The 22513-nt window shown below is 48.1% G+C and overlaps 1 protein-coding gene across 1 annotated transcript; it reads left to right on the top strand.

Moving 5' to 3' along the window:
• The first annotated feature begins 170 nt into the window (after window positions 1-170).
• On the top strand, window positions 171-20627 carry LOC123406036. Its single transcript, XM_045099537.1, has 20 exons — window positions 171-1668; window positions 3608-3901; window positions 4003-4245; window positions 4370-4502; window positions 4596-4735; window positions 4822-5455; window positions 5976-6040; window positions 6120-6221; window positions 6422-6564; window positions 7069-7124; window positions 14034-14677; window positions 14779-14969; window positions 15088-15385; window positions 16489-16776; window positions 16864-16973; window positions 17659-17989; window positions 18538-18942; window positions 19633-19870; window positions 19975-20015; window positions 20507-20627. Exons 1-19 carry the CDS (start codon window positions 235-237, stop codon window positions 19998-20000), a joined length of 5775 nt encoding a protein of 1924 aa, XP_044955472.1. The 5' UTR covers window positions 171-234; the 3' UTR covers window positions 20001-20015; window positions 20507-20627.
• Window positions 20628-22513: the final 1886 nt, after the last annotated feature.

Below are 22513 nucleotides of genomic sequence, written 5' to 3'. Positions count from 1 at the left end.
CAGCCGTGCCACGCAGAAAATAAATAACCGCTGCCATCTGGGCTGTTTTTTCTGTGTGAATATGTGATCTGGGCCTAGGACACGAGCCTTTCGAGCCCGCTCAACGCGTATGCTCTCGGCCCGTGTAGGCCTACTTTGCACCTGGCCGACTGATACAACCGAAGCAACACCGGAAACGAAAGCATCCCAACCTCCGCACCACCGCACCTCGGCGAGACGGCGACCATCTCCCTCATGCCGTCGTCGTCGCCGGCGATGGCATCCCAGCCACCGCCGACGCCTCCGGCTCAGGAGCTCGACCTCGACGCCTTCCTCCCGTCGTCTCCCGCCTCCTCCTCAGCCTCCGACGCCGACGCCGATCACCGCCGCGCCGTCGACGACCTGCTCCTCCTCCTCTCCTCGTCCGACTCCGACTCCGACGACGAGCCGACCCGTAAGCCCACCACCAACCTCAAACCCCTAACCCGTACCAAAGCCCCACCGCCGCCCCCTAAACCTTCTTCCCCATCCCCTCCCGCGTCTGCCTCCGCCTCCGCTTCACCCGGGAGATCCACATCCGCATCGCCGTCGGCGACGCTCTCCTCCCTCGTCTCGAGAACCTTCTCGAGCAACGCAGCTTCCTCTTCCACCTCCTCGGCGAGGCCACTCCCCTCGCTCTTCCGCGGTGTCCGCCCCAGCCCCAAGCCCGGCGCCGCCCTGGCCGCGGCGGCAGCCGCGTCCCGCGCCGTTCTCACCCCGCACGCCGCTGCAATTAAGTCCCGGCGCACCGCCTCCGCGCCCATCGGGAAGCTCCTCGACGAGGGCTCCAGCTCCGAAGCCTCCGAGGGGATCCTTTCCACTGGAAATTTCGAAGCAGAGGAAGTAGCTGAGAAGGTCAGCGAGGAAGTGGTTGCTAGGGTGACCGAGGAAGCTGTCGGTGGGAGTGGGGATGAAGAATTGGAAGAGTACAAGCATGGGGAAGTGGGGACTGAAGAGAATTCCGAGCCCTCCGAATTGGTGGACCTAGGCAATGTCGATTCTGTTGCTGTGGAAAATCTCAACGAGCAGGAGCAACTTGGGGGCGAGAATTTGGCAGAAGCAGATCAAGTTGGGAGTCAAATTGGGCTTGTTGATGAAGAAAATAGTGATGAGGAAATTACTGATGGAAATTTAGTGGAATCTGGTGAGATTGTGGATCAAGATGGGTCAGTATCCGAGGAAAAGACTGATGATGGACTGGAAGTTGAACGTTCTGACACTGATTTGGAAGAGCAACTGGAATCTGAGAGCATCATTGATAAGGTGATCGAAGAGAGGTTGGAGATCACCAGGATGGCTGAAAAAAATGCAGAGAAAAGACCGAAGGTACCGATGAAACCATTGGAGCGGGCTGAGGAGCTTGAGAAGAGGCAGGCCTCATTTGGGCAACACTGGGAGGAGGGAGCAGCAGCACAACCCATGCACCTGGAGGGGATTGGGAAGGGGCAACCAGCTATTGGTTACATGCAGATTGAGGTGGACAACCCAATAACTCGTGCCATGGCATCTCCGTCTTTTAGACAGGACCATGGCTCTCCTCAGGTCTTAGCAGTACATAGGAGCTATATTGCCATGGGCATGTCCACTGGATCTGTTATCATCATCCCAAGCAAATACTCCATCCATCAAGCTGATGATACAGATGCAAAGGTTAGTCATTGCCTCCTTGGTGCTGGTGTGCATATTGCTTGTTTTGGTCAATACTATATGGTTTACTGGCATGCTTCACATGTTGGAATTTAAGATATTTCCGTATTATGTGGTATAAACTTGAAGATGATTCATTAGATAACAATGAGTCGTAGACACTACTACTTGGGGTCACAATTTTGCTAGAGTTGTAGGCATCACTTGGTGTTACAGTTTGCCGGACTTCACACCTTCCTTGACTTGAAGAGAAATTTGGGAGGAAAACAGATGTAGTCATACCAATTTTACTGGGATGACCGTACATTGTATTTTGTGCACCATCATTCTGAAACAAGTCTTGTGATCAGGGTTGTACTTACATCTTGTATAATTAAGTCAATCCAGATTCAGTGTGGTGCAAATAATGATATTGAACTTGACATGCAAACATCTGGTGTTCCCATTACTGCCCTAGTATACCAGACTTGAATACAAACATGTCATTTAGGTAGAATTTCAAAAGCATACAGAATCTTAGATTTGGAGCAGAAACAAGAGATACAATAAGGTCCCCACAAGGAATCTGCTGAAGTGGCTCATTTGTCATCTGAGTCCTATTAACAAGACTGAAATTCCAGTTGCTGCTATGCTATGCATCAGTGACAGTAATACATTGGAATAAATCTACATAGTGGAGCTTGTTATTTTCGGTAATCTATCTGGTTGTTTAATAGGGAATAAAGAAGAAAACACTACATGCAGCACATAATATAAAAAATACTCATCTGTTGCCAGCAGGACTTACGCATCACCCTGTCAGATCTGCGTGTTTTATGGTGCTGCCAGAAGTTGACCATGTGGGGTTTATGTACACACTAAATTTTTTGTGAGGCCTATTCCCTGATCTCATACTTATGTCCAAAGTTCACTAAGGCAAGGCTGTGGGAAATAGGCCAAACAGTACCAGATCCTCCATAGTGGGGCCCACTTATAGTCTTTAGCAGTTGATAGCAACAAAAGAATACAATGGTTGCCTTGATTTTTATTAGATGGCTCCGTACTCAAATATTCATACATTTAAAGCAACTATTCCTTGTTGCCAGAATTTAATCACGCCAACTTTGATTGATTACCATAATTTCTATTAAAAAAGCTGATTTGATTGTATGACATTGATTGCCATGCCATACATAAATGGTAGAAACAGTTGGATGCAGCCAGATGTTTCAGATGATTATGATACATCTCTATGTTCTTCTACGAACAAGGAACCAGACGAAACTTTTTATTTTTAAATGTTTAGCTTGCTCAAATCATCAAGGCACTTTTAACTTATTGTTCCACAGTTCGCCAATTAATCTCTGCGCGATTCACCCTTGTGTTCTCTTCTCTTGCTTGCTCGCTGAGAATTAGTATTTTTCCAATATAGTACATGAACTTGAAAAGTAATCTCCTGGATTGGGGTGTACTGCACATTTCGGGCCTGTTTGGTTGGAGACTAATTTTGCCAAGTCAAAGTGTGGCAAGCCATTAAAGTGTGGCAAGCCACAAAGTGTGGCTGAAAAAACGAACGCCAAACTTTGGCAAAAGTTGGCAAAAAAATTGACTATGACAAATGGGCCATAACGACAATAAAGTGTGGCAAGCCAAAGTGTGGCAAAAACCAAACATATGCCAACTAAACTGTGGCATATAGCTATTAATAATCTTATAACCAAAGTGTGTCAGTCATATAATCATTCAGTGGTTGCACATATAGGCATATAGCTATTAATCTTATAAGCCAGTAGCCATTTGCTGTTCAAAAATCTTGTTGGATGAACTCAAACGTGGAAAATATTAAAACCGTAATGCTGGTTATGAAATGAGGACAGTTGTTGTAGATTAGTGGTTCTGATGTCCTGGGAATTATATGTCGCTTTGATTTTTCGGTCTGTAAAGATTGCTTTTATAATTTCAGATGCTGTTCTTTTGGAACCAAGGTGAGAAAACCCAATCACCAGTGACTGCCATGTGCTTTAACCCGCAAGGGGATCTTCTGCTAGTAGGGTACGGCGATGGTCATATGACAATTTGGGATGTACAGAAGGCTACTGCAGCAAAAGTCATACATGGTGAGCATACAGGAGCTGTAGTGCATGTTTGTTTTATCCGCCAATCTAAAGCCATCACTGGTGATTCAAAAGGGCTTGTTCTTCTGCACACATTCTCTATTATCCCCGTCATTAATCGCTTGACTATCAAGGGAACTCAGGTATGAAGAAACATCATTCTTTCCATTGTACACATATCAACTCCCTTGACCCCCTTTTAAATATATGTCTGCTCTGACAAGACATAGCTACACTTTGCCAGCGCCTTTTTGATGGAAACACTGGAATCGTGCTCTCAGCCTGTCCTCTTCTAGCAGATGAATCCTTCGGTTCTGGCAACTCATCTACGCAGGGCAACCTACCAACTTCCTCCAGTGGTGGTCTTGGGAGCATGATGGGAGGTGTAGTTGGAGTAGATTCTGGATGGAAGTTTTTCAATGAAGGTTCTTCTCCATTGGAGGATGGTGTTACAGTCATGTTCATTATGCATCAACATGCTCTTGTGGTACGGATGATATATTTATTATAATGGCAACATTTTATAATTTTTTCACTATCTGTTATCTTGTGAACTCACAATTACCGTGACTCTTGTACTGATTTATGATGTTATGTGTTTCTCCTGTTAGGTTAGACTCCGTACCAACATTGACCACGTTGACCATATTGAGACCTTTTCTAGACCGGAAGGAGCACGCGAAGGGTCAATTGCTTATGCTGCATGGAAATACACATCGTCCTCCACAGATTCATCATCAATTGGTAAGATTAGACCTCCTTGGACATTGACAATGATTGGTAGTTTCTTATATTGGTAAGTTTTAGTTTCTTGGGCTAAAAATGACAACACTATAGATGAAGAGCGAGTATCTTGGCTTGCGCTTGCATGGGACCGTCAAGTACAAGTTGCAAAATTTGTTAAATCAAAGATGATCAAACATAAGGACTGGAAGCTTGATAGTGCCGCTGTTGGCGTTGCCTGGTTAAATGATCAGGCATGCAAAATTCTCCCCTTTTGGTTATTCATTTAGTCTATGTTCTTTTCCCAGTTGTAAAATCAAGTTACTTTTTTTCCATTCAGATGTTAGCTGTCCTTAACTTAAAAGGGCAGCTCTGTTTGTTCTCAAAAGATGGCAGTGAGCTTCGGAGGACTATCTTTATTCTTGATGGTTTTGTCTTTGATGACAGCATACTGTACCATACACATTTTTCTAACAGGTTTGGCAATCCTGAGAGGCATTTTAACAACTCAGTAGCAGTAAGAGGTGCTACAGTATATATTCTTGGCCCAAGCTTTCTTACAGTTTCGCGACTTCTTCCATGGAAAGAGCGGATTGAAGCACTAAAGAGGGCTGGTGATTGGATGGGTGCACTGGACATGGCAATGAAGCTTTATGACGGTCACACACAGGGTGTTGTTGATCTTCCGAGAGCAGTTGATTCTATAAGGGAAGCCATAATGCCGTATTTAGTAGAGTTGCTGCTGTCATATATAGGTTATGTCTTTGAATATATTTCAATTGCATTGTCAAATCATGCTGGAAAGGGGGGAGCAGCAGATGGCCTGATAGATGCCGATAGATCCCTGCTGACACAGAGAGAAGAACAATATGCTCGTGTAGGAGGGGTTGCTGTCGAGTTTTGTGTTCACATTGGGCGGAATGACATCCTGTTTGATACAGTCTTCTCTAAGTTTGTTGCTGCTCAAAGTGGAGGTAGGCTTGTTCTAATTAACTCATAAGAACTAGCAACCTTCTCATTTTGCTTAACTCTGATGTTTATTCTGTTCATGCCTGAAGTTGAAGCAATCCTCCCTTCCGTGTTTAATACATCTTTCTTTAGATCATATGTTGATACATCCTGTGGTCCTCCTATTTTTTTTCTCTACAAAGAATGCAAAGGAAGATACTTTCCTGCTTCCGTTCCAAGCTGCAGGCATTCTGTAAATCTCTTTTGATGGATGCTTTAATGGGCTCTAGTTGCATAGCCAGGCATTTTTCCTTTCTTTTAGTGCTTTGACTCCATTTAATTTGGAATAATTTTACTTGCACTTTTGAAGATTCTAGTCTTTAAAGGACATTCTAGAGGATTTTATATTAATTTTCATGTGGTATAGTATAAGAATTGTTTTGCGTATGTCAATTTATCTGTTTCCTGATAAGATTGTGCACGCACATGTTTTTGTTATTAAATTACTGCTATAACTTGAAAAGGCTGACATGACATAAATAACAGGTATATTTCTGGAGGTACTAGAGCCATATATATTGAAAGATATGCTGGGTTCTTTACCCCCTGAGGTGAGTGCCACCGAGGATTTTCTAGTGTCAGCACATGAACTTGCAAATGATTATACATTTATGCCAATTTGATTTGTAGATCATGCAAGCTCTAGTAGAGCATTATAGTGGCAAAGGATGGTTGCAGCGAGTCGAACAATGCATTCTTCATATGGATATTTCATCACTGGACTTTAATCAGGTATACATAAAAGTTGCATCCAAATAGTGTAAGAGGTACATTTGTAGAGCTTTCTCGGACATGTTTCATTGTCATTGTCTACATTAATTGACCAAGGAAAAACCCTTTTCAGTATCTTCTGGCACCGTTTTTGTAGTTTGGACTAAAGTGTTGCACAATTATGCATCCGCATGACATTGTTCTACTTGTTCTGTATGCAGGTAGTCAGACTGTGTCGTGAGCATGGGTTATATGGTGCTCTAATTTATTTATTTAACCAAGGGTTGAATGATTTCCGTACACCTCTAGAGGAACTTCTATCTGTCATCCAGAGTGCTACTCGAAAAGATGCTACTTCTACTTGGTATGCCATACTCTTGCCAGTAAGAGTTGTATTAAACTCGCTCATAATCAATCACCTTTCTCATATATGTGAGATAATAGTACACATTATGTTCAAGTTATTGATATGTAATTTGAGCATACTTGTGTTATTCTGAAGTTCCTGATTGAATATCTGTTCTGGTAAATTGATTAATCAGAATTTGGTAATTTTCTTAGCATTAGTTACTTGGTTATCATTGCAATTTACATGACTCTTTATCATTGCAATTTACATGAATCTTCATTTGAAATGCATGTTATGTTTCCCCTGAGATTTCTCTATGACATGCATGAGTGTGAACAATTTTTTTGATACTAAGCAAAAAACATCCCATGCCTTCAAAGGGCATGGTTAGACTTGCTTGATTTTGTTTGATACTGCTAGCGTCCTAGTTTTGTATATGCAATTGGTGTTTCTTTTAGAATAGTATAATACTAGTGCTATACGGTAGGCCAGTATCTTACCATATTTTCACTTTAACAGCTACAGAATGCTTGTTTATCTGAAGTATTGCTTCCAGGGCCTAGCATTTCCTCCAGGTTAGTAATGCGAACCATTCACGTCATTTTTTCTTTACTATTTCATAAATTCTATGCTAGTTTAGTGTTGACCTTAGACTGTTTTTCGTGTGCTGTTCGGCTTTTGGTGGGCCTTGAATCTGGTAGATTGGATGAGACAACTACTACCTCGAATGTCTCTCTCCGCCCCGCTCCCCTCCCTGTTCCCCAGCCGCCTAGCCTAGCCAAGCCCTCCGCCGCCGACGCCCTCCGCCGGTGAACCTCCTGCCTACCCCGCCCTCCCCGGCCCTCGCCCTCCCCGGAGCCATGGCCCCCGCTGACGCTGGCTGTGGCACGAGCCGCCACCACCGCGAGGACCGCTGGAGAGACTCGGACAGCTCCTCGTCGGACTCGCGCTCCTACCGCGACGTGGTGCGCACTCCTCCGCCCCCACCGCCGGCGCGCCAGCCTCCGGCCGCCCCCGCGCGCCCCTGCGTCGACCCGCCTGGGGCCCCGCTCGGAGATCCACCGCGTGGCTGATGCGGCCGTGGACGCGGCAGACGCCGGCGGCGCCTGGGAGCTGCCGAGGAGCAAGCGCCCCCGCCGCGAGGATGCCCCCGCGCCGCGTCTCCGTCGCAGCCCAACGCCGGAGGAGGCCGCCGGCCTCTGCTTCCGTTGCCTCGACCCCAACCACACCGTCCGCAACTGCACGAACTAGGTCCGGTGCCGGCGCTGCCTCCTCAACGGCCACGAGTCTAGAAGATGCACGCCGGAGCGTCGGGCCAGGGACCGCGCTCTGTTGCCGACGTCCACTCCGCCCCAGCAGCGTGAAACCCTGCCGCGGCCCAGCCAGCCCCCGTGCGCCACGGCGCCAGCCGTCGGCCCTGTGGTGCAGCCGCGCGTCTTCATCCCGCGCTCCGTCGAGATCGAGGAGGCGGAGGCGGTGCTGCAGCGCGGGATGGTGGCCACCATCACTGGCTCCAGGCCGCCAGTTACAGCCGACGAGGTCGCGGACACGCTCTTCGCCAACCTTGAGCTGCACCCCGGCGACTTCTCAGTCCACATCCACCACCCGGAAGACTTCCTCATCATCTGCGCCTCCCAGGCCACCAAGGACCGCATCTATGGCGACCACCTCATTGAAGGCCCCTCCTTCACGCTGTCTCTCCGCCCCTGGAGCAAGCTAGCCCACGCCGGCTGCGAGAGCCTGGATCACCGCGTGGAGCTCGAGCTCCGCGGCATCCCTGCGCACGCCTGGAACCTGGACACCGTGGAACGCATCCTTGGCGACTCCTGCTGGGTCGAGCGCCTCCATCCAGGGACGCATTCCCGGACGGACCTCGCCACCTTCCGGCTCTCCGGGCGCGCCCGCGACCCGGCGTCCATCCGCCGCCATGCCACCCTCGAGATCGTGGAGACCATCCCAGCACGTGTCCCCTCCCAAGCGTCCGCGGTGCGCACTCTCACGTACCGGATCTCCATCCGGCTGGTGCAGGCCGAGCTCGACAGGCCGGTGCCCCCGCCGGGCGACCATGCTGGAGGCCGCGGTGGCGCCGGTGGGGCACCCCCTCCTGGGCGCACCGATGGCCGCGGCCCGGATCATCGCCGCGGGCGCAAGCGTCGCCGCCCTAACGCGCCGGCCATGCCCGCCGGCCGGGCCTGCGACGCCACCCTCGATGCCCTGACCTGGTCGGCCGCAGGGGGCTCGCGTCGGGCCGACGGGGTCGCCATGGAGACTGACTGGCGCACCGCCGTTTCCCGCTCTCGTACGGCGCCGCCGCCACCCCAATCGCGGCCCGCCACCAACGCGAGGAGGATGTCACCATGGCCTGGCCAGGAAGGGGCCCGCCGTCCTCGTCGCCGAGCCAAAAGAGGAAAGTGGGTCTGGCAAAAGAAAGCCCGACAGCCTGATCCTGCAGATGCGGACCCCCCCACGGTCCAAGCTGCGACCGAACCGCCTCTGGCCGGGACAGCTGGCGCCTCCCAGTCCACAAGCTGCCCCACCACGCCAGCTTCGGGGCCCGCAACTCCTGTGCACCGTTTGTCGCCTCCCTCACACGACCAGAAGCTGACCGGCGACTCGCCAGGAACGCCTGTCTCGCGGACCCGCTCGCCACCAGATCCCACGATTGGCAGCTGCGACATGGTCCCGGATTCGCAACCAGACAACGGTGGGCCCACTGGCTCGCAGCCCCCCCTGCCGCCCCCGATCCCCAAAGACGATACTTTGTCGGGACAAAGCGATTCTTTGGCGGAGTCATCCGCTGCACCCGAGGAAGATCCCACGTCGGGGCCACGCGATGCTCTAGCGGCGTCATCCACTGGCGCAACGCACAGTCCCGCGGCCCCGCCTGCCAGCGCTACTGGCCAGCCAGCCAGCGACCACGCCCCCGCGGGTTCGAATAGCGCAAGCAACGGGTCGGGCCCCGAGGCGAGCCCACAACAAGTGCCCTCGGTTGGGTTGGGCCGTGACGCCACCGCCGAGCCTTGCTCCGGGATGAGGACACCCAGCCCCCTCCCTGCGAAAACGGCCCGCCCCACCCCTGACCGTTTCGCCTCGCCACCGATCACGATGAGGAGAGCGCGCCGGAGACCAGGGTCGCACCCAGCTCCCTGGACGCTGGGAGACTTCCTCACGGCGGCCACCGGACAGCTTCGGGCCGCCCTGCCTACACCCGGGAAACGCCCGCGCCGCCAATCCCTCAACTTTGCGCCGCGGCGCGGCCGTTCTGCAACGACGAAGAACGCGGCCTCGGCACCCCCCACCGCTGAGCGGCGTGCTCGCGTGCAGGTCCTGCGCACCCTGGGGATCGTCGGGGCCGACCAGCCCATCACGGCCGAAGCTATGAAGGTCTACGACGGGGTCTTCGCGACCGAAATCTCGGCTGAGGTGATCGCGGCCATTGCCAAGCTGGTCGACCGCGAGCCACCGGCGAGCCTGGCCGCGAGTCCACATACACCTGTTCCTGCTGGCTGCCTCGTGGAGGTCTAGCCTGGAGTTGTTTCCCATCGTCGAACATGTTAGTTTATGGCTTACAACCTAAAGTTCGTGATTTGGAACGTCCGTGGCCTCAACGCACGCGCGCGACGCATAGCGATCCGCTCCCTCATCGCTACGTCCGACGCCTCGGTCGTCTGCCTACAAGAGACCAAGATGGAACTTATTAGTTCCTCCATTGTCCTAGAGGTGCTCGGGCCGGAGTTCGACGGCTACCTATACCTGCCCGCGGAAGGTACACGAGGAGGAATCCTCCTGGCGTGGAAGAGCCGGGTCGTGACCATCTTCGACCCAATGCTCACCACCAACATCCTTACCGCCAGGGTCGATGCGCCTGAGTGTACTCCGTGGTGGATCTCCGTGGTATATGGCCCCCAGGATGACAACGACAAGATCGCTTTCCTCCATGAGATCCGGGAGGTGCGTCGTGACTGCCCGGGCCCGTGGATGATCTGCGGTGACTTCAACCTGATCCTGCACGATGAGGACAAGAACAACGGGCTCTTAGATAGGCGGATGATGGGCCGCTTCTGGCGCTGCGTCAACGACCTCGCTCTGAAAGAGGTGTACCTCCACGGTCGCCGCTACACATGGTCTAACGCTCAATCCCCGCCCACACTGGTACACCTCGACCGCGTGCTCTGCACGTCGGACTGGGAGGATGCCGTCGGCATAGGCCACCTGCACTGCCTAGCATCTGTGGTTTCCGACCACAGCCCCCTCTTGCTGGACTGCTCCCCCACGCCTCCCGCCCACCGCCGTTTCCGTTTCGAGGAGTTCTGGCTGCGTCTCGACGGATTCCAGCAGACTGTGGCGCACGCTTGGGCGTCAGTGGACGATGCTGATCCTTTCCGGCGCCTCCTGCTGCGCCTGCAGGCCACCGCGAAGGCGCTCACCAGCTGGTCTGCGCGGTTCGTGGGCAGCGTGAAGCACAAGCTCGCGCTATGCAGGGTGCTCATTCTCAGCTTCGACAAGGCCCAAGAGGAGCGTACGCTATCGCCGCTAGAAGTATGGCTGCACAAAGACCTGAAGCTGGCCTACCTGGGCTTCGCATCGCTGGAGCGGACCATCGCGCGGCAGCGGGCGCGCATCGCCTCGCTGCGAGATGGGGACGCCAACACAACGTTCTTTCACCAGCAGTGCTCCTACCGCCGGCAAAAGAACACGATCTTCAGCCTTGCCACTGCAGACCGGCTCCTCACCGAACAGAGCGAGATGTCTGAGGCCGCGTTCACGCACTTTGACACCCTCATCGGCACCGCCACCGCCCGCGACTGCACGCTAAACCTGGAGCACCTGATCGACCCTGCCGATGATCTCCAGGACCTTGACGCTCCATTCACGGAGGAGGAGATATGGGACACCATCAAGCGCTTGCCCGCGCGCAAAGCACCGGGGCCCGACGGCTTCACCGCGGAATTTCTCCGCGCCTGCTGGGGCTGCATCAAGCACGACATCATCGCCGTCTTCCATCAGCTCTTCCAGCTACGGAGCAAAGGATTCCACCGCCTCAACCAGGCCATGCTCACGCTCTTGCCAAAGCGCCCAGATGCCCAGGCCATTGGCGACTATAGACCCATCAGCCTCATCCACCTGGTCGCCAAGATATTGCCAAAACGCTGTCCCTACGATTGGCACCAAAGCTGGACAGGTTGGTCAGCAGGAATCAGAACGCCTTCATCGCCGGCCGCTCCCTTCACGACAACTTTGTCCTCGTCCGGCAGTCGACGCGTCTCCTACACCAATTGCGCGCGCCCCGGGTCTTGCTCAAGCTCGACCTCGCGCGCGCCTTCGACACCGTCTCGTGGCCCTTCCTGTTCGAGGTACTCCGTCAGTACGGCTTTGGAGGCCGATTCCTCGACTGGCTGGCCCTCCTGCTGGCGTCTGCGCGCACGCGAGTGCTGATCAATGGCGAGCCAGGCCCCCCTATTTGGCATCGCCGAGGGCTGCGGCAGGGTGACCCGCTGTCACCTCAACTGTTCGTCCTTATCGTGGACACACTGGGGCGTCTCATTAAGCGGGCCGTGTCGCTGGGCATCTTGGAGCAGCTGCACCCGCACCGCCCCGTCCCGGAGATCTCGCTCTACGCTGACGACGTGGTACTCTTCTGCCACCCATCCCGGAGTGACATTCCTGTGATCAAGGCGATCCTGGAGCTGTTCGGTCGAGCCTCGGGGCTGCGCGTCAACTACAACAAAAGCTCTGCCACCATGCTCAACTGCGATCCGGGAGATACAGACCTGACCACAGAGCTCCTTGGGTGCAAGATCGCGACCCTACCGCTCACATATCTCGGGATCCCCCTCACCATCAGGCGACCCTCCAGCGCCCAGCTGCAGCCATTGGTCGACAAGGTGGGGGGCATGCTCCCCGGCTGGAAATCTCGGCTCATGAACAAATCGGGCCGCCTCGCCCTCGTCAAGTCAGTTCTCTGCGCGATCCCCATCCACCAGCTCCTCGTCTTCGCCCCCCCCCCCCCCCCCCCCCCGAAGAAGACCACCAAGCTCATTGAAAAAATTGAGAGAGGATTCCTCTGGGAGGGCCGCGCCACCGCAAACGGTGGCAGCTGCCACGTCAACTGGCGACGCATCTGCCGGCCGCTTTCCCTCGGCGGCCTGGGCGTCCAGGACATGGAGCGCGCGGGGCTCGCCCTAAGACTGCGGTGGCTCTGGTTCAGCCGCATCGACGAGGGCCGGGCTTGGCGCTGCCTCGATCTCCAATTCTCCAAGGACGAGCAGGCCCTGTTCTTCGCCTCCACCACACTGGCCGTCGGGGATGGCAGAACGGGGAGATTCTGGGAGGATCGTTGGATCGGTGGCCGCTCCGTCAGCGAGGTCGCGCCAAGGCTATACGCTTGCATCCCCAAGCGACGGCGCAAACAGCGCACCATTGCAGAAGGCCTCCTCAACCACACTTGGGCTAGAGACATCCGCGGCCACCTAGGCATCCATGAAATAGGCCAATACTTGCTGCTGTGGCGCGAAACCGAAAGCTTCGTTCTCACCGAGGGACCGGACCAGCTAATCTGGAGGTGGACTTCAAATGGCTGCTACTCTGCGCGCAGCGCGTACCTCGCCACCTTCCAGGGCTCCACTAGCTGCGATGCATGGAAGCTGACCTGGAAAAGCTGGGCGCCACCCCGCGTCAAGTTCTTCCAATGGCTTGCCAATCTAGACAGGTGCTGGACAGCGGACCGCCTGCGCCGCCGCGGCCTTCAACACCACCCGCGCTGTGTCCTTTGCGACCAAGAGCATGAAACGATGCGCCACTTGCTAGTCACCTGCCCCTTCTCGCGGCAGGTGTGGCATGACACGCTCTCCTGGCTGCGTTTGACATGCCGGCCGCCAGACCAAGAGGCCTCCCTAAACGACTGGTGGATGCAAACCAAGCTGGGCACGACTAAGGCTATGCGCAAGGGCCTCGCCACGGCAACCCTCCTCACAGCATGGATGCTTTGGAAGCACCGCAACTCATGTGTGTTCGACGGCGAACGGCCCTCCACTGCCGTGCTTTCGGAAAAGATCAGAGAGGAAGCCTCCCTTTGGATTCGGGCTGGGGCAACCGGCCTTGGGACGATCGTGCCGCCCACCTGGGACATGCACTAGTCTTGTGCAGGCCTTTCTTTCCTTTTCCTTTTCTTTTCTTTCTTTTGAGCCCCTGTAGCCTCCTTCTCGAAGGCATGTACTGTTCATATTCTCTCCCTTTTCAATGAAAAGAAACGCAAGCCTTTGCGTTTTCCCGAAAAAAAATCTGGTAGATTGTAAAGTGTGTTAGCATACTATGTGCTTCAATTGTAATTTTCTAAAATTCGTAAGTCTAGATTTACTATAAGGTGCTGGTGTTGTCATCTTCACAGGAACATCTGCATACTTCCAACAGGATTATGTTCTGAACTAGGAATACATATGACAATTCAACTCCATGATATGTAATCACATGATCTATTTTTGCAGGGCATGGAACAATTCCCCGAGCCCAGCTTCATGCAGTGAGAAAAGAACTTCTGCAATTCATGCTCGAGGACTCTAAATTGCTCACTTCTGAAGTATTTAAGGGTTTTAGTTCTTCTGGAAAATGCCCAAACATATGCTATCTTCTATGGATGGATACGGAAGCTACTTTGGAAGTTGTCAAGTGTGCTTTTGCACAAGAGAATTTTGAACCTACTTCTAGTACTCTTGATGCATCTGTATCTAAGGATAAAGAAGATACTGATATTCAAAGCCCAGATAGTCAAATTATTTTGTTACAAAGTGTAGTTGACACCATCATTCATATTGTTGGTTTAGAAAATGAGGTGATCCATTCCGTTGTTGTGGGTACTGCTGAGTCAGAAGAATCGGAACTTTGGCCTTCAGTTAATGACTTTGGTCATATAATTGAATTTGTGTCCTTTTTTGTTTCCCATAAAAGGGCAAACGCATCTCAAAGAGTTCTCAAGCACATTCTTAAATACCTCACGTCATCCCCTACATCATATGATGATAAAAAGATGCCACCTCAGAAAGAAGTTCTTCAGCTCTTCAACGTGGTTCCTCAAACTGACTGGAATTCTGATTATGTGTTGAATCTTTGTTTAGATGCCCATTTTCATCAGGTTTGTCACCACTACCTTTGGAAAGTTCACCTGTATAACATAGCACTGCTGCTCAAAAATATCTTTCAGCTTATGACTGTAAATGTGTTGTTACTATACAGGCTTGTGGCATGATATATACAGCCAGAAATCAAAATTTGGCTGCCTTAGATAGTTACATGAAGGATACAATGGAACCATACCATGCATTTATCTTCATCAACAAAAAGTTACTTCAATTGGCGAGTGATGAAGCTTTGTCGTTTCGTTCCACAGTAATATCTCGTTTTGCTGAGCTAGTCAATCTAAGCAGGTGAGCTTGTTAATTAATGTTTTAACTAGTAATATTCTCCCCCCTTCAAATTTTCACTTGCTGGCTTGTCTTTCTACTGAATGTGCTCAATTTCTCTCCTATCCTTTCATTTTCTTAGGGAGTGTGCATTTGTCTTGGTCATTGATCATTTTCACGATGAGATCCAGCAAATATTGGCGGAGCTTCGTTCTGATCACCACAGCCATAGCCTTTTTCTTTTCTTGAAAACTGCAATCGAAGTACACTTGTCAGGAAAACTTGACTTCAGTGAACTTACTGCCAGAAACTATGAAATTGTTGAAAGTCTGTACTCTGGCGAACTCGAAGATTATCTTCAGAGATTATCAAATCTCCCAAAGTTGTTTGATCGCAATCCTATTTCTATGACTGATAAGTTAGTTGAACTCTATCTGGAGGTATGTTTATTAACAGATTTTTAACATTGGTATATTTGAAATAGAGCTTTTAACCATAATGAAATACCTTCGATTGGAGCCTTAAGCCATCAGTCTAGACTTTAGTAGAGCCTTTCACCACTATATTGTCGCAAAAGTTGTACTGGGAGAAGAATCTATCGGCAACCAGTAGCACAGTGATTTGCCATAACCGTTATATTGAATCAATTAGCAGTATGTGCTTTGAAAATACAACACAGACATACTCCCTCTGTACCATAATAATTGTTGTTGGGGAGAACTAGTCTAGTTCTCCCCAACAACAAATATTTAGGAACAGAGGGAGTAGATGGTTTTTACAGGCTTTGGTGTTAGTAGGACTCCCTTGTTGGACATATCAAGCACATCACATATTCCAAAGTTGTTTAATGTTAACCATTATAAATGTTCCAAAAGGCGATGTTAAACATTGTCTACTCACTAGCCGGAGCCTGGTTATGGCGCTTCACCTCTAGGCGACCTTCGAGGGGCGCCAGTGTGGAACCAGCACTATTTTGAACCTTGAGTCCTTGACCATTATACTGCACAAAATGTTCTAATCTTACCAGCAGTTGGTTGAACACTAAGTCAATATCATGACATGAAAACAGGAAGCAAAAATTTCCTTGCAACTAAGATACGATGATGAGGTACTTCACATGGACTCCGAAGTCGGGTGGTATCATTATATCCTTGTAGGTTTGTATTTGGCTGACCTTTGGCGCAGTTTTGTAGTTCAGGTCTAGAGTTGATTGTTTGGTTACAATGAGAGTCCTGGTGAGATATCATGGTTGGAAAAACCAGAGGATTCCTTGAGAGTATATTTGGGGGCAGTATTGCACTCTAGTTTTTTTGGAGCTTTAGAATCTGATATTATATTTAAAACTGTTATTGTCAAACCAATATGTCAATTGCTGTTTCTTCATTTTGTTACGGTGAATGGTACAAATTTTGCCACTTTTCTGAAGAAGCGCACAGTTGACCTTACTGATGCAATTTGTTAGGTTGAGGTTTTCTTAGTGGCAGCACATGCTTTGAGAGATCATCATCCTTTTTTTGTTAATCAAATACGCCTTCTTGCACAGCTTCTGTGTCGGTATGAACCAAGGTCAGTCTTGAAGTTTCTGGAGACTTTCGATAGCTACAGATTGGAGAGGTGTTTGCTCCTTTGCCTAGATTATGGAGTTACAGATGCTGCTGCATTTCTGCAAGAGAGGGTTGGTGATGTTACGAGTGCGTTGGAACTTGTTCTAGCTGGACTAGATGAGAAAGTTAACCAGTTTATCGCTTCGGTGGAAAATGCGTTCTCTCGGACATCGTCAAAGAGTATCTCTCAAATTGAGCAAGCAGACATTGTTCTAAACATGAGCGAGGTTCTTTTTCTTGTGTCCATTGAGATACTAACCTATATTTGTATCCTCTGTTGTATAGTTGGTAACATATTTGATATTCTCATTCAGGCTCGTCCTGTGCTTGATGTGTTACGTTCCTCCATTGGATTGTGCCAAAGGAATTCACAGCGTTTAGATCCAGAGGAGTCTCAGTCACTTTGGTTTCAACTGGTTGACTCGTAAGATGTGCTAATATATAGTTATATGCATAACTACTTTATTTCAAAATCATTTCTCACTGCAATGTATTGTCATTTTGTCCTATTATTTGGATCTATAACTAGAAATTTGATAGCCGTTGCTGGTTTTTGTTAGTACTGATTTATTATTTGGCAGATGTGAATCATGTAATATGGTTCTCTTTTCACTAGTAATTTAGCATGTGCACTGTCCAAATATATCCACCTTAAGGCACCATCTCTATTGGTCATTGGCCTGGGGCACTGCCACAGGAGCTGGGCATGGACAAGTGAGAATATAACATAGGATCAATTAAATTTCACAAAGTGATGATTAACTTTCCACTCTCTTGTAACTGATGCAATTATGAGGTAATTTGCAGGGGTAGAATTTAATTTGTGAGTCTGATCTCATCGTTGCTTAAGAACATTTGGATCACACCCTACTTGTACCTTGTATAGTTGTACAGATTGCTAGGAATATGATCCTAAAATGTGCTGGCTGCCGATCTTATGCTCGAAACTAATACCGTTCAATTATCTCAAGCAAGGCTTATTATTAAATACTGATAGATATCTGTCAAGCAGTGTAAAGTATTGTTGCACTTTTAGTTTGTTGAGCACTTTTAGTATTGTTGCACTTTTAGATACAATTTCTGCTAATGCCATTATGTTTTTGGTGCAGTTTCTCAGATCCACTGAAAAAGTTGTATGGAAGCAAGGTTGTAAATGGAAAAGGTTATTGGTCCGAGGGTGGTGAAACGACAAATGGGCATCGTACAGGCAAAGTATTCTCACAACAAATGGTGAATTCAGCTTATCAAAGGTGTTTGAATACTCTGCGGAGAGTTTTCTCACAATTTGTTGGAGAGATAATTGAGGCAATGGCTGGGTATATACCCCTACCAGCAATTATGGCAAAGCTATTATCTGACAATGGGAGTCAAGAGTTTGGTGATTTTAAACTTGTCATACATAGAATGCTCTCTATGTATCTCTATGAAAAAAGAATACTGGTACACACATACTGATTTTCCTTCCTTTGCCGTTTACTTAGTAAGTAGGAGTATTACATGCATGGCTTTCGATGCTTTGCAGAACACCAATCATTGGGCAATAGGCCATTATCTTTGACATAAAAAAATACATATTCCATTGAATAGAGCAGAGTTGTTACATTATGTCAAGTTGATTTGTATCCCTTGCCCTGAAGCTTGCAGTGGTTAAAGTGATTGAAAGTAACCCAAGGCTTTTAGTACTACAATTTTTAGCTAAATTCATGAACCAGGTGCCGTAAAGCGCGTATACACTTGATGGATCAATTAACACATTCCTACTGATCTGACTAGTGTCGAGACAATGATATCTTGAACTAATTTTTTAATTTGTTCAATTAAATGTTGTTTCTTCAGTATTTTCTTGCAATATTTCCTATTCTATATGGAAGACCTGTTAAGTTAACTATTGTGAAACGAGTTCATTACCTTCTTTGGTTATTTTCTTCTGTATTTTGTCAAGTAGTAAAAATTCTAGCGCCTCTGATACCTTGCGCACCTGCTTGCAGGAAACAGCCAAGTCAGTTATCGAGGATGATTCGTTCTATACGTTGAGCTTATTAAAGAGAGGGGTTTGTCATGGATTTGCTCCACAGACATTTGTCTGTTGTGTATGCAACTGCTCACTTTCTAAAGAAGGTGCTATTTCAGCAATTCGAGTATTCAGTTGTGGACATGCAACACATCTTCATTGTGAGTCTGAACAAAGCAAATCATCCAATAGGGATTTTAAAGATGGATGTCCAGTTTGTCTCTCAACGAGTGACACACAAGCCCGGAACAAATCACCTATAATAGCTGAGAATGGGCTACCCAAGTATCCCGTTGTTGAACATGAAGTACCATATGGCGCCCATCATAATCACGAGACAGATCATGTCGAGAGATCTCGTGGGCTTCAGCAGATGTCACGGGTAGGAATATCTTGAGATATCTCTTTTCTGCTAGTATAATAAATTTCTCTGTTATTACCAGGCGCTTTCCAAAAACTTGACTTGTGATATTTGAAAGCCATCCAGTTATAACTTATGATATCTCTCTTGTAATGAATATGATATTACATCCCTGTTTTAGTTATCTACTCCCTCTGTTCCTAAATATAAGTCTTTTTAGAGATTTCAATGCGGACTACATACGGATGTATATAGACGTACTTTAGAGTGTAGATTCACTCATTTTGCTCCGTATGTAGTCCGTAGTGGAATCTCTAAAAAGACTTATATGTCTTTGTTTGTTATTTCCCTACACACGTGCACACATTATATTGGTCTTTGGTCAGTGATATAGAACTTAGTGTCCACTCTAATACTTTAAATTTAGTTAACAACAAATCTAAGTTAATCTGTAGTTTCTCAATGGTGATAAAATGGATCTGGCCCTATACTCTGTACTTGTATAGTACTACTTGCTAAGGCCTTAATTGGATTGTCGTTTTCAACCCTTTTACACCTGTAAAATGTACAGACCATGACCCGTCGTTTTTATTCTCTGTTGGAAATCATGCATGACCAGTAAAATACACTTGTAAAACAAATACGGGTGTATTTAAATTCACCGATTCCAAGTGGCGCCTAAGGTTTTTGCCATGATATTTCCTTTTGCAGTTTGAAATACTGAGTAATCTCCAGAAAGGTCAGAAGTCTTTTCATGTTGAAACTGTACCCCCGTTGAAACTTTCTCCGCCAGCCATATATCATGAAAAGATACAAAAGAGAGTAAGTTTGGTGGGAGAATCCAGCAGACATTCAGTTAGAAGTGAAAAACCACAGAGAATATGGCACATGAAGGAGCCAAAATCAAAGAAATCAGGGAATTGGCTTCCACCAAAGTCAAGCATATTCAGTAAGTCTCTGATTCTCCCGGTTGACTGAATAAACATGAACATCACAGTATTGATTTTATCTTGGATTCTTATTTCTCTATTTACCTTTTAAAATCTTCTGCAGGTTCTGACAAGAATCAAGTGCGGTAGACTACTGATTGTATGGTATGTAGCTCAGTAATACTCCCCCTGTAAACTTTTATAAGACGTTTTAGGTCACTAAAGTAGTACCTAAAACGTCTTATAAAAATTTACATAGGTACGTAGTATTTATGTGCTGGTAATTTTGTTGACAGTGTTTGTATATGCTACTGTCATCTGTGAGATCACTATTAACATTTTTTCTAAATGTCGAGACTCGATAAGATTCCCTCACTGAGCAGATTCAGGCTTAATTGTTTTTCTTGGAGAAAATGATTTAGACTGCTTGTTTAAACTTGTACAATAAGCAGAATTAGCTGACATGACATTTCGAAACTAACAGAGATGTAAAAGATAGCATTTGTAGTGGCAAATTGAATGTAAATAAAATTAAACATGTCTACTCCCTCTGCAAAGAATATAAGGTCGTTTAGATCACTATATTAGTGGATACTAGGGTTCTTGTCGTACTGCTCAATAGTGAAGCACTGGACCTTTCTTGTTCTGTGCTGCAGCCAGACTATTTGCCACTACGGCTGTCGAAGCTTCAACCAATCTGATGTGCTCGAGCTGCACAGGATTCTCCTGTGTGATGTGTCCTTGGACTAGCATGGTTCTTCTCTCCTGAGACAATGTTTGAAGGTAGAGGATACTTCTTTTTTCATCTTGTAATGATCCGTGCAGGTTTGGTCATCTTGCAATTTATTGTCATCCATCTGTTTCAGATTATTTCTCGGTTAACTTGCTTGGAGCAAAGGAGAAGAATCATGTAGGAAGGGGAGACAATAGATGCGAGCGAACCCATGACCATGAGTCTGTAAATTAGAAGACTATAACTGACAAGGAAAGGAGTTTTGAGGCAGGACAGGAGCACACATTTGATGAACATGATCCACACACCATTTCACTGTAAATGACTTGTTCTTTCATTGTAAAAACCATGAAGAGCTGCAGGAGACACGACGACTAACTGATACAGTAGTTTGGTAAGCATGAACAAATATATATATCTGATCAAAATGTTGTACAGAGTGACCTGCAGGAGACACGACGACTAACTGATACAGTAGTTTGGTAAGCATGAACAAATATATATATATCTGATCAAAATGTTGTACAGAGTGACTTGTTCCTTCTTTTTCCCCTACGTTTCCTAGAAGAAGCATATATGGCTGCCGTCCTGGTTGAAATAGGATGTTGTAAAATATTCAGATTTCCTTTTTCTTTGGCGGGTGAATATATTCTGGGTAACAAAGGTCTCGTCTTGTCAGAGGAGCATTTTCAGCACTGCAGCATCATTCTAGTCTGGGCCAAAATCTCGATCGGCCGATCTGCTTAGTCTAATTTGATTCCGAATGACCTCAGATTATGGGGAAAGATCTGGATCGGCTGACCGATCTCATGCATTTCCGGTCGCTTTCACGGACGCTACGAGTCATGTGGGGGCCCACACACGTGGGCAGCCTCTGACACTACGTGCCTCACTACGAGCAAGTACAATAAGGTACAGTTAGCAGGTTGTAAGGATTAAATACTATATTTTTGCTGAGTTGGATGAGAAAGAAGAGGAAAGAGAAGGGAAGCGGGCTCTTCGTGAAGAGCCAGCTCTAGCACGTGCTCCTAGATGCTTTGTGCGAATGAAGGTGGACCATATATGATAAAAGTAGTACTTTTTTATACCTAACTATTGTACAAGCTAGCTATAAGATGAGCTATAAGACTGCTTATAGCCAGCAGTTGGCTATACTATTAACCATGCTCTACTAGGGGTGCAAGCCGCGCCCGCAATCCCGCAAAAGCCGCCCCGCATAAAACATGCTTTGTGGGACCCTGCGGATGACCGCATAGTTAGGCTGACTATAGTGGGAGTAACTTAGGTAGTATCATGGTTTGAGACTAGCAAACATGTTGATGTGGCAGACAATTAAAGAAGAGAGAGGGTTAGAGTAACATAGGTAGACACCGTAACATGTTAAATGCTATGCTAGTATGTGTCATGCATGTCAATAAATAAGACCATTTATGATATCACTTTATGATACTATGCACTATGAAGGTAGTATCATACAATAGTATTATATGCATGGTACTACTATATGATACTCCCCACTATGACCAGCCTTATGCGGTCACTTGCGGGCTGTCCACGGAAACCCACATCGTACCCGCATAGGTGTTTCAATTTGTATTAGTATCGCCGGTATTGTAAGTGTGCGTTAAAATTTTGATTACAGTCTGCATTCTCTACGGTTCCGCTCCAGCACGCACTGGTCTTCTTATCGCCCCTTGACGCTGTCGTGGCCGTTGCTGTTGGCTTGATGAAGCAGCGCAGCGAACTGCCCAGACCAACACTGTTGCTGCTGAACGAGCTGCGCGCTGGCATTGCTATTGCACCTCTGTAACCCGGCGTTGGTGTACCACGAATGCGCTGAAGCACCTCTGCACCTCTGCAGCCCGGCCACGGCTCGGAGACCGCCAGAGTGAAGCTGCTGAAGCTGTTCGCGAACAAGCTCGCGGGATGG

Source organism: Hordeum vulgare, chromosome 6H, assembly GCF_904849725.1.
Source record: "Hordeum vulgare subsp. vulgare chromosome 6H, MorexV3_pseudomolecules_assembly, whole genome shotgun sequence".
NCBI lineage: Eukaryota > Viridiplantae > Streptophyta > Magnoliopsida > Poales > Poaceae > Hordeum > Hordeum vulgare.
Note: the sequence above shows the minus strand (reverse complement) of the source record. Positions and strands in the feature narration are given on the sequence as shown.

Excerpts from the sequence above, each read along its gene's own strand:
- LOC123406036 (XM_045099537.1), top strand. The coding sequence starts at position 235 with ATGCCGTCGTCGTCGCCGGCGATGGCATCCCAGCCACCGCCGACGCCT. Across the intron at positions 7,125-14,033 it reads GGGCCTAGCATTTCCTCCAG|GGCATGGAACAATTCCCCGA; the intron begins GTTAGTAATGCG and ends CTATTTTTGCAG. Across the intron at positions 16,777-16,863 it reads TTGTTCTAAACATGAGCGAG|GCTCGTCCTGTGCTTGATGT; the intron begins GTTCTTTTTCTT and ends ATTCTCATTCAG.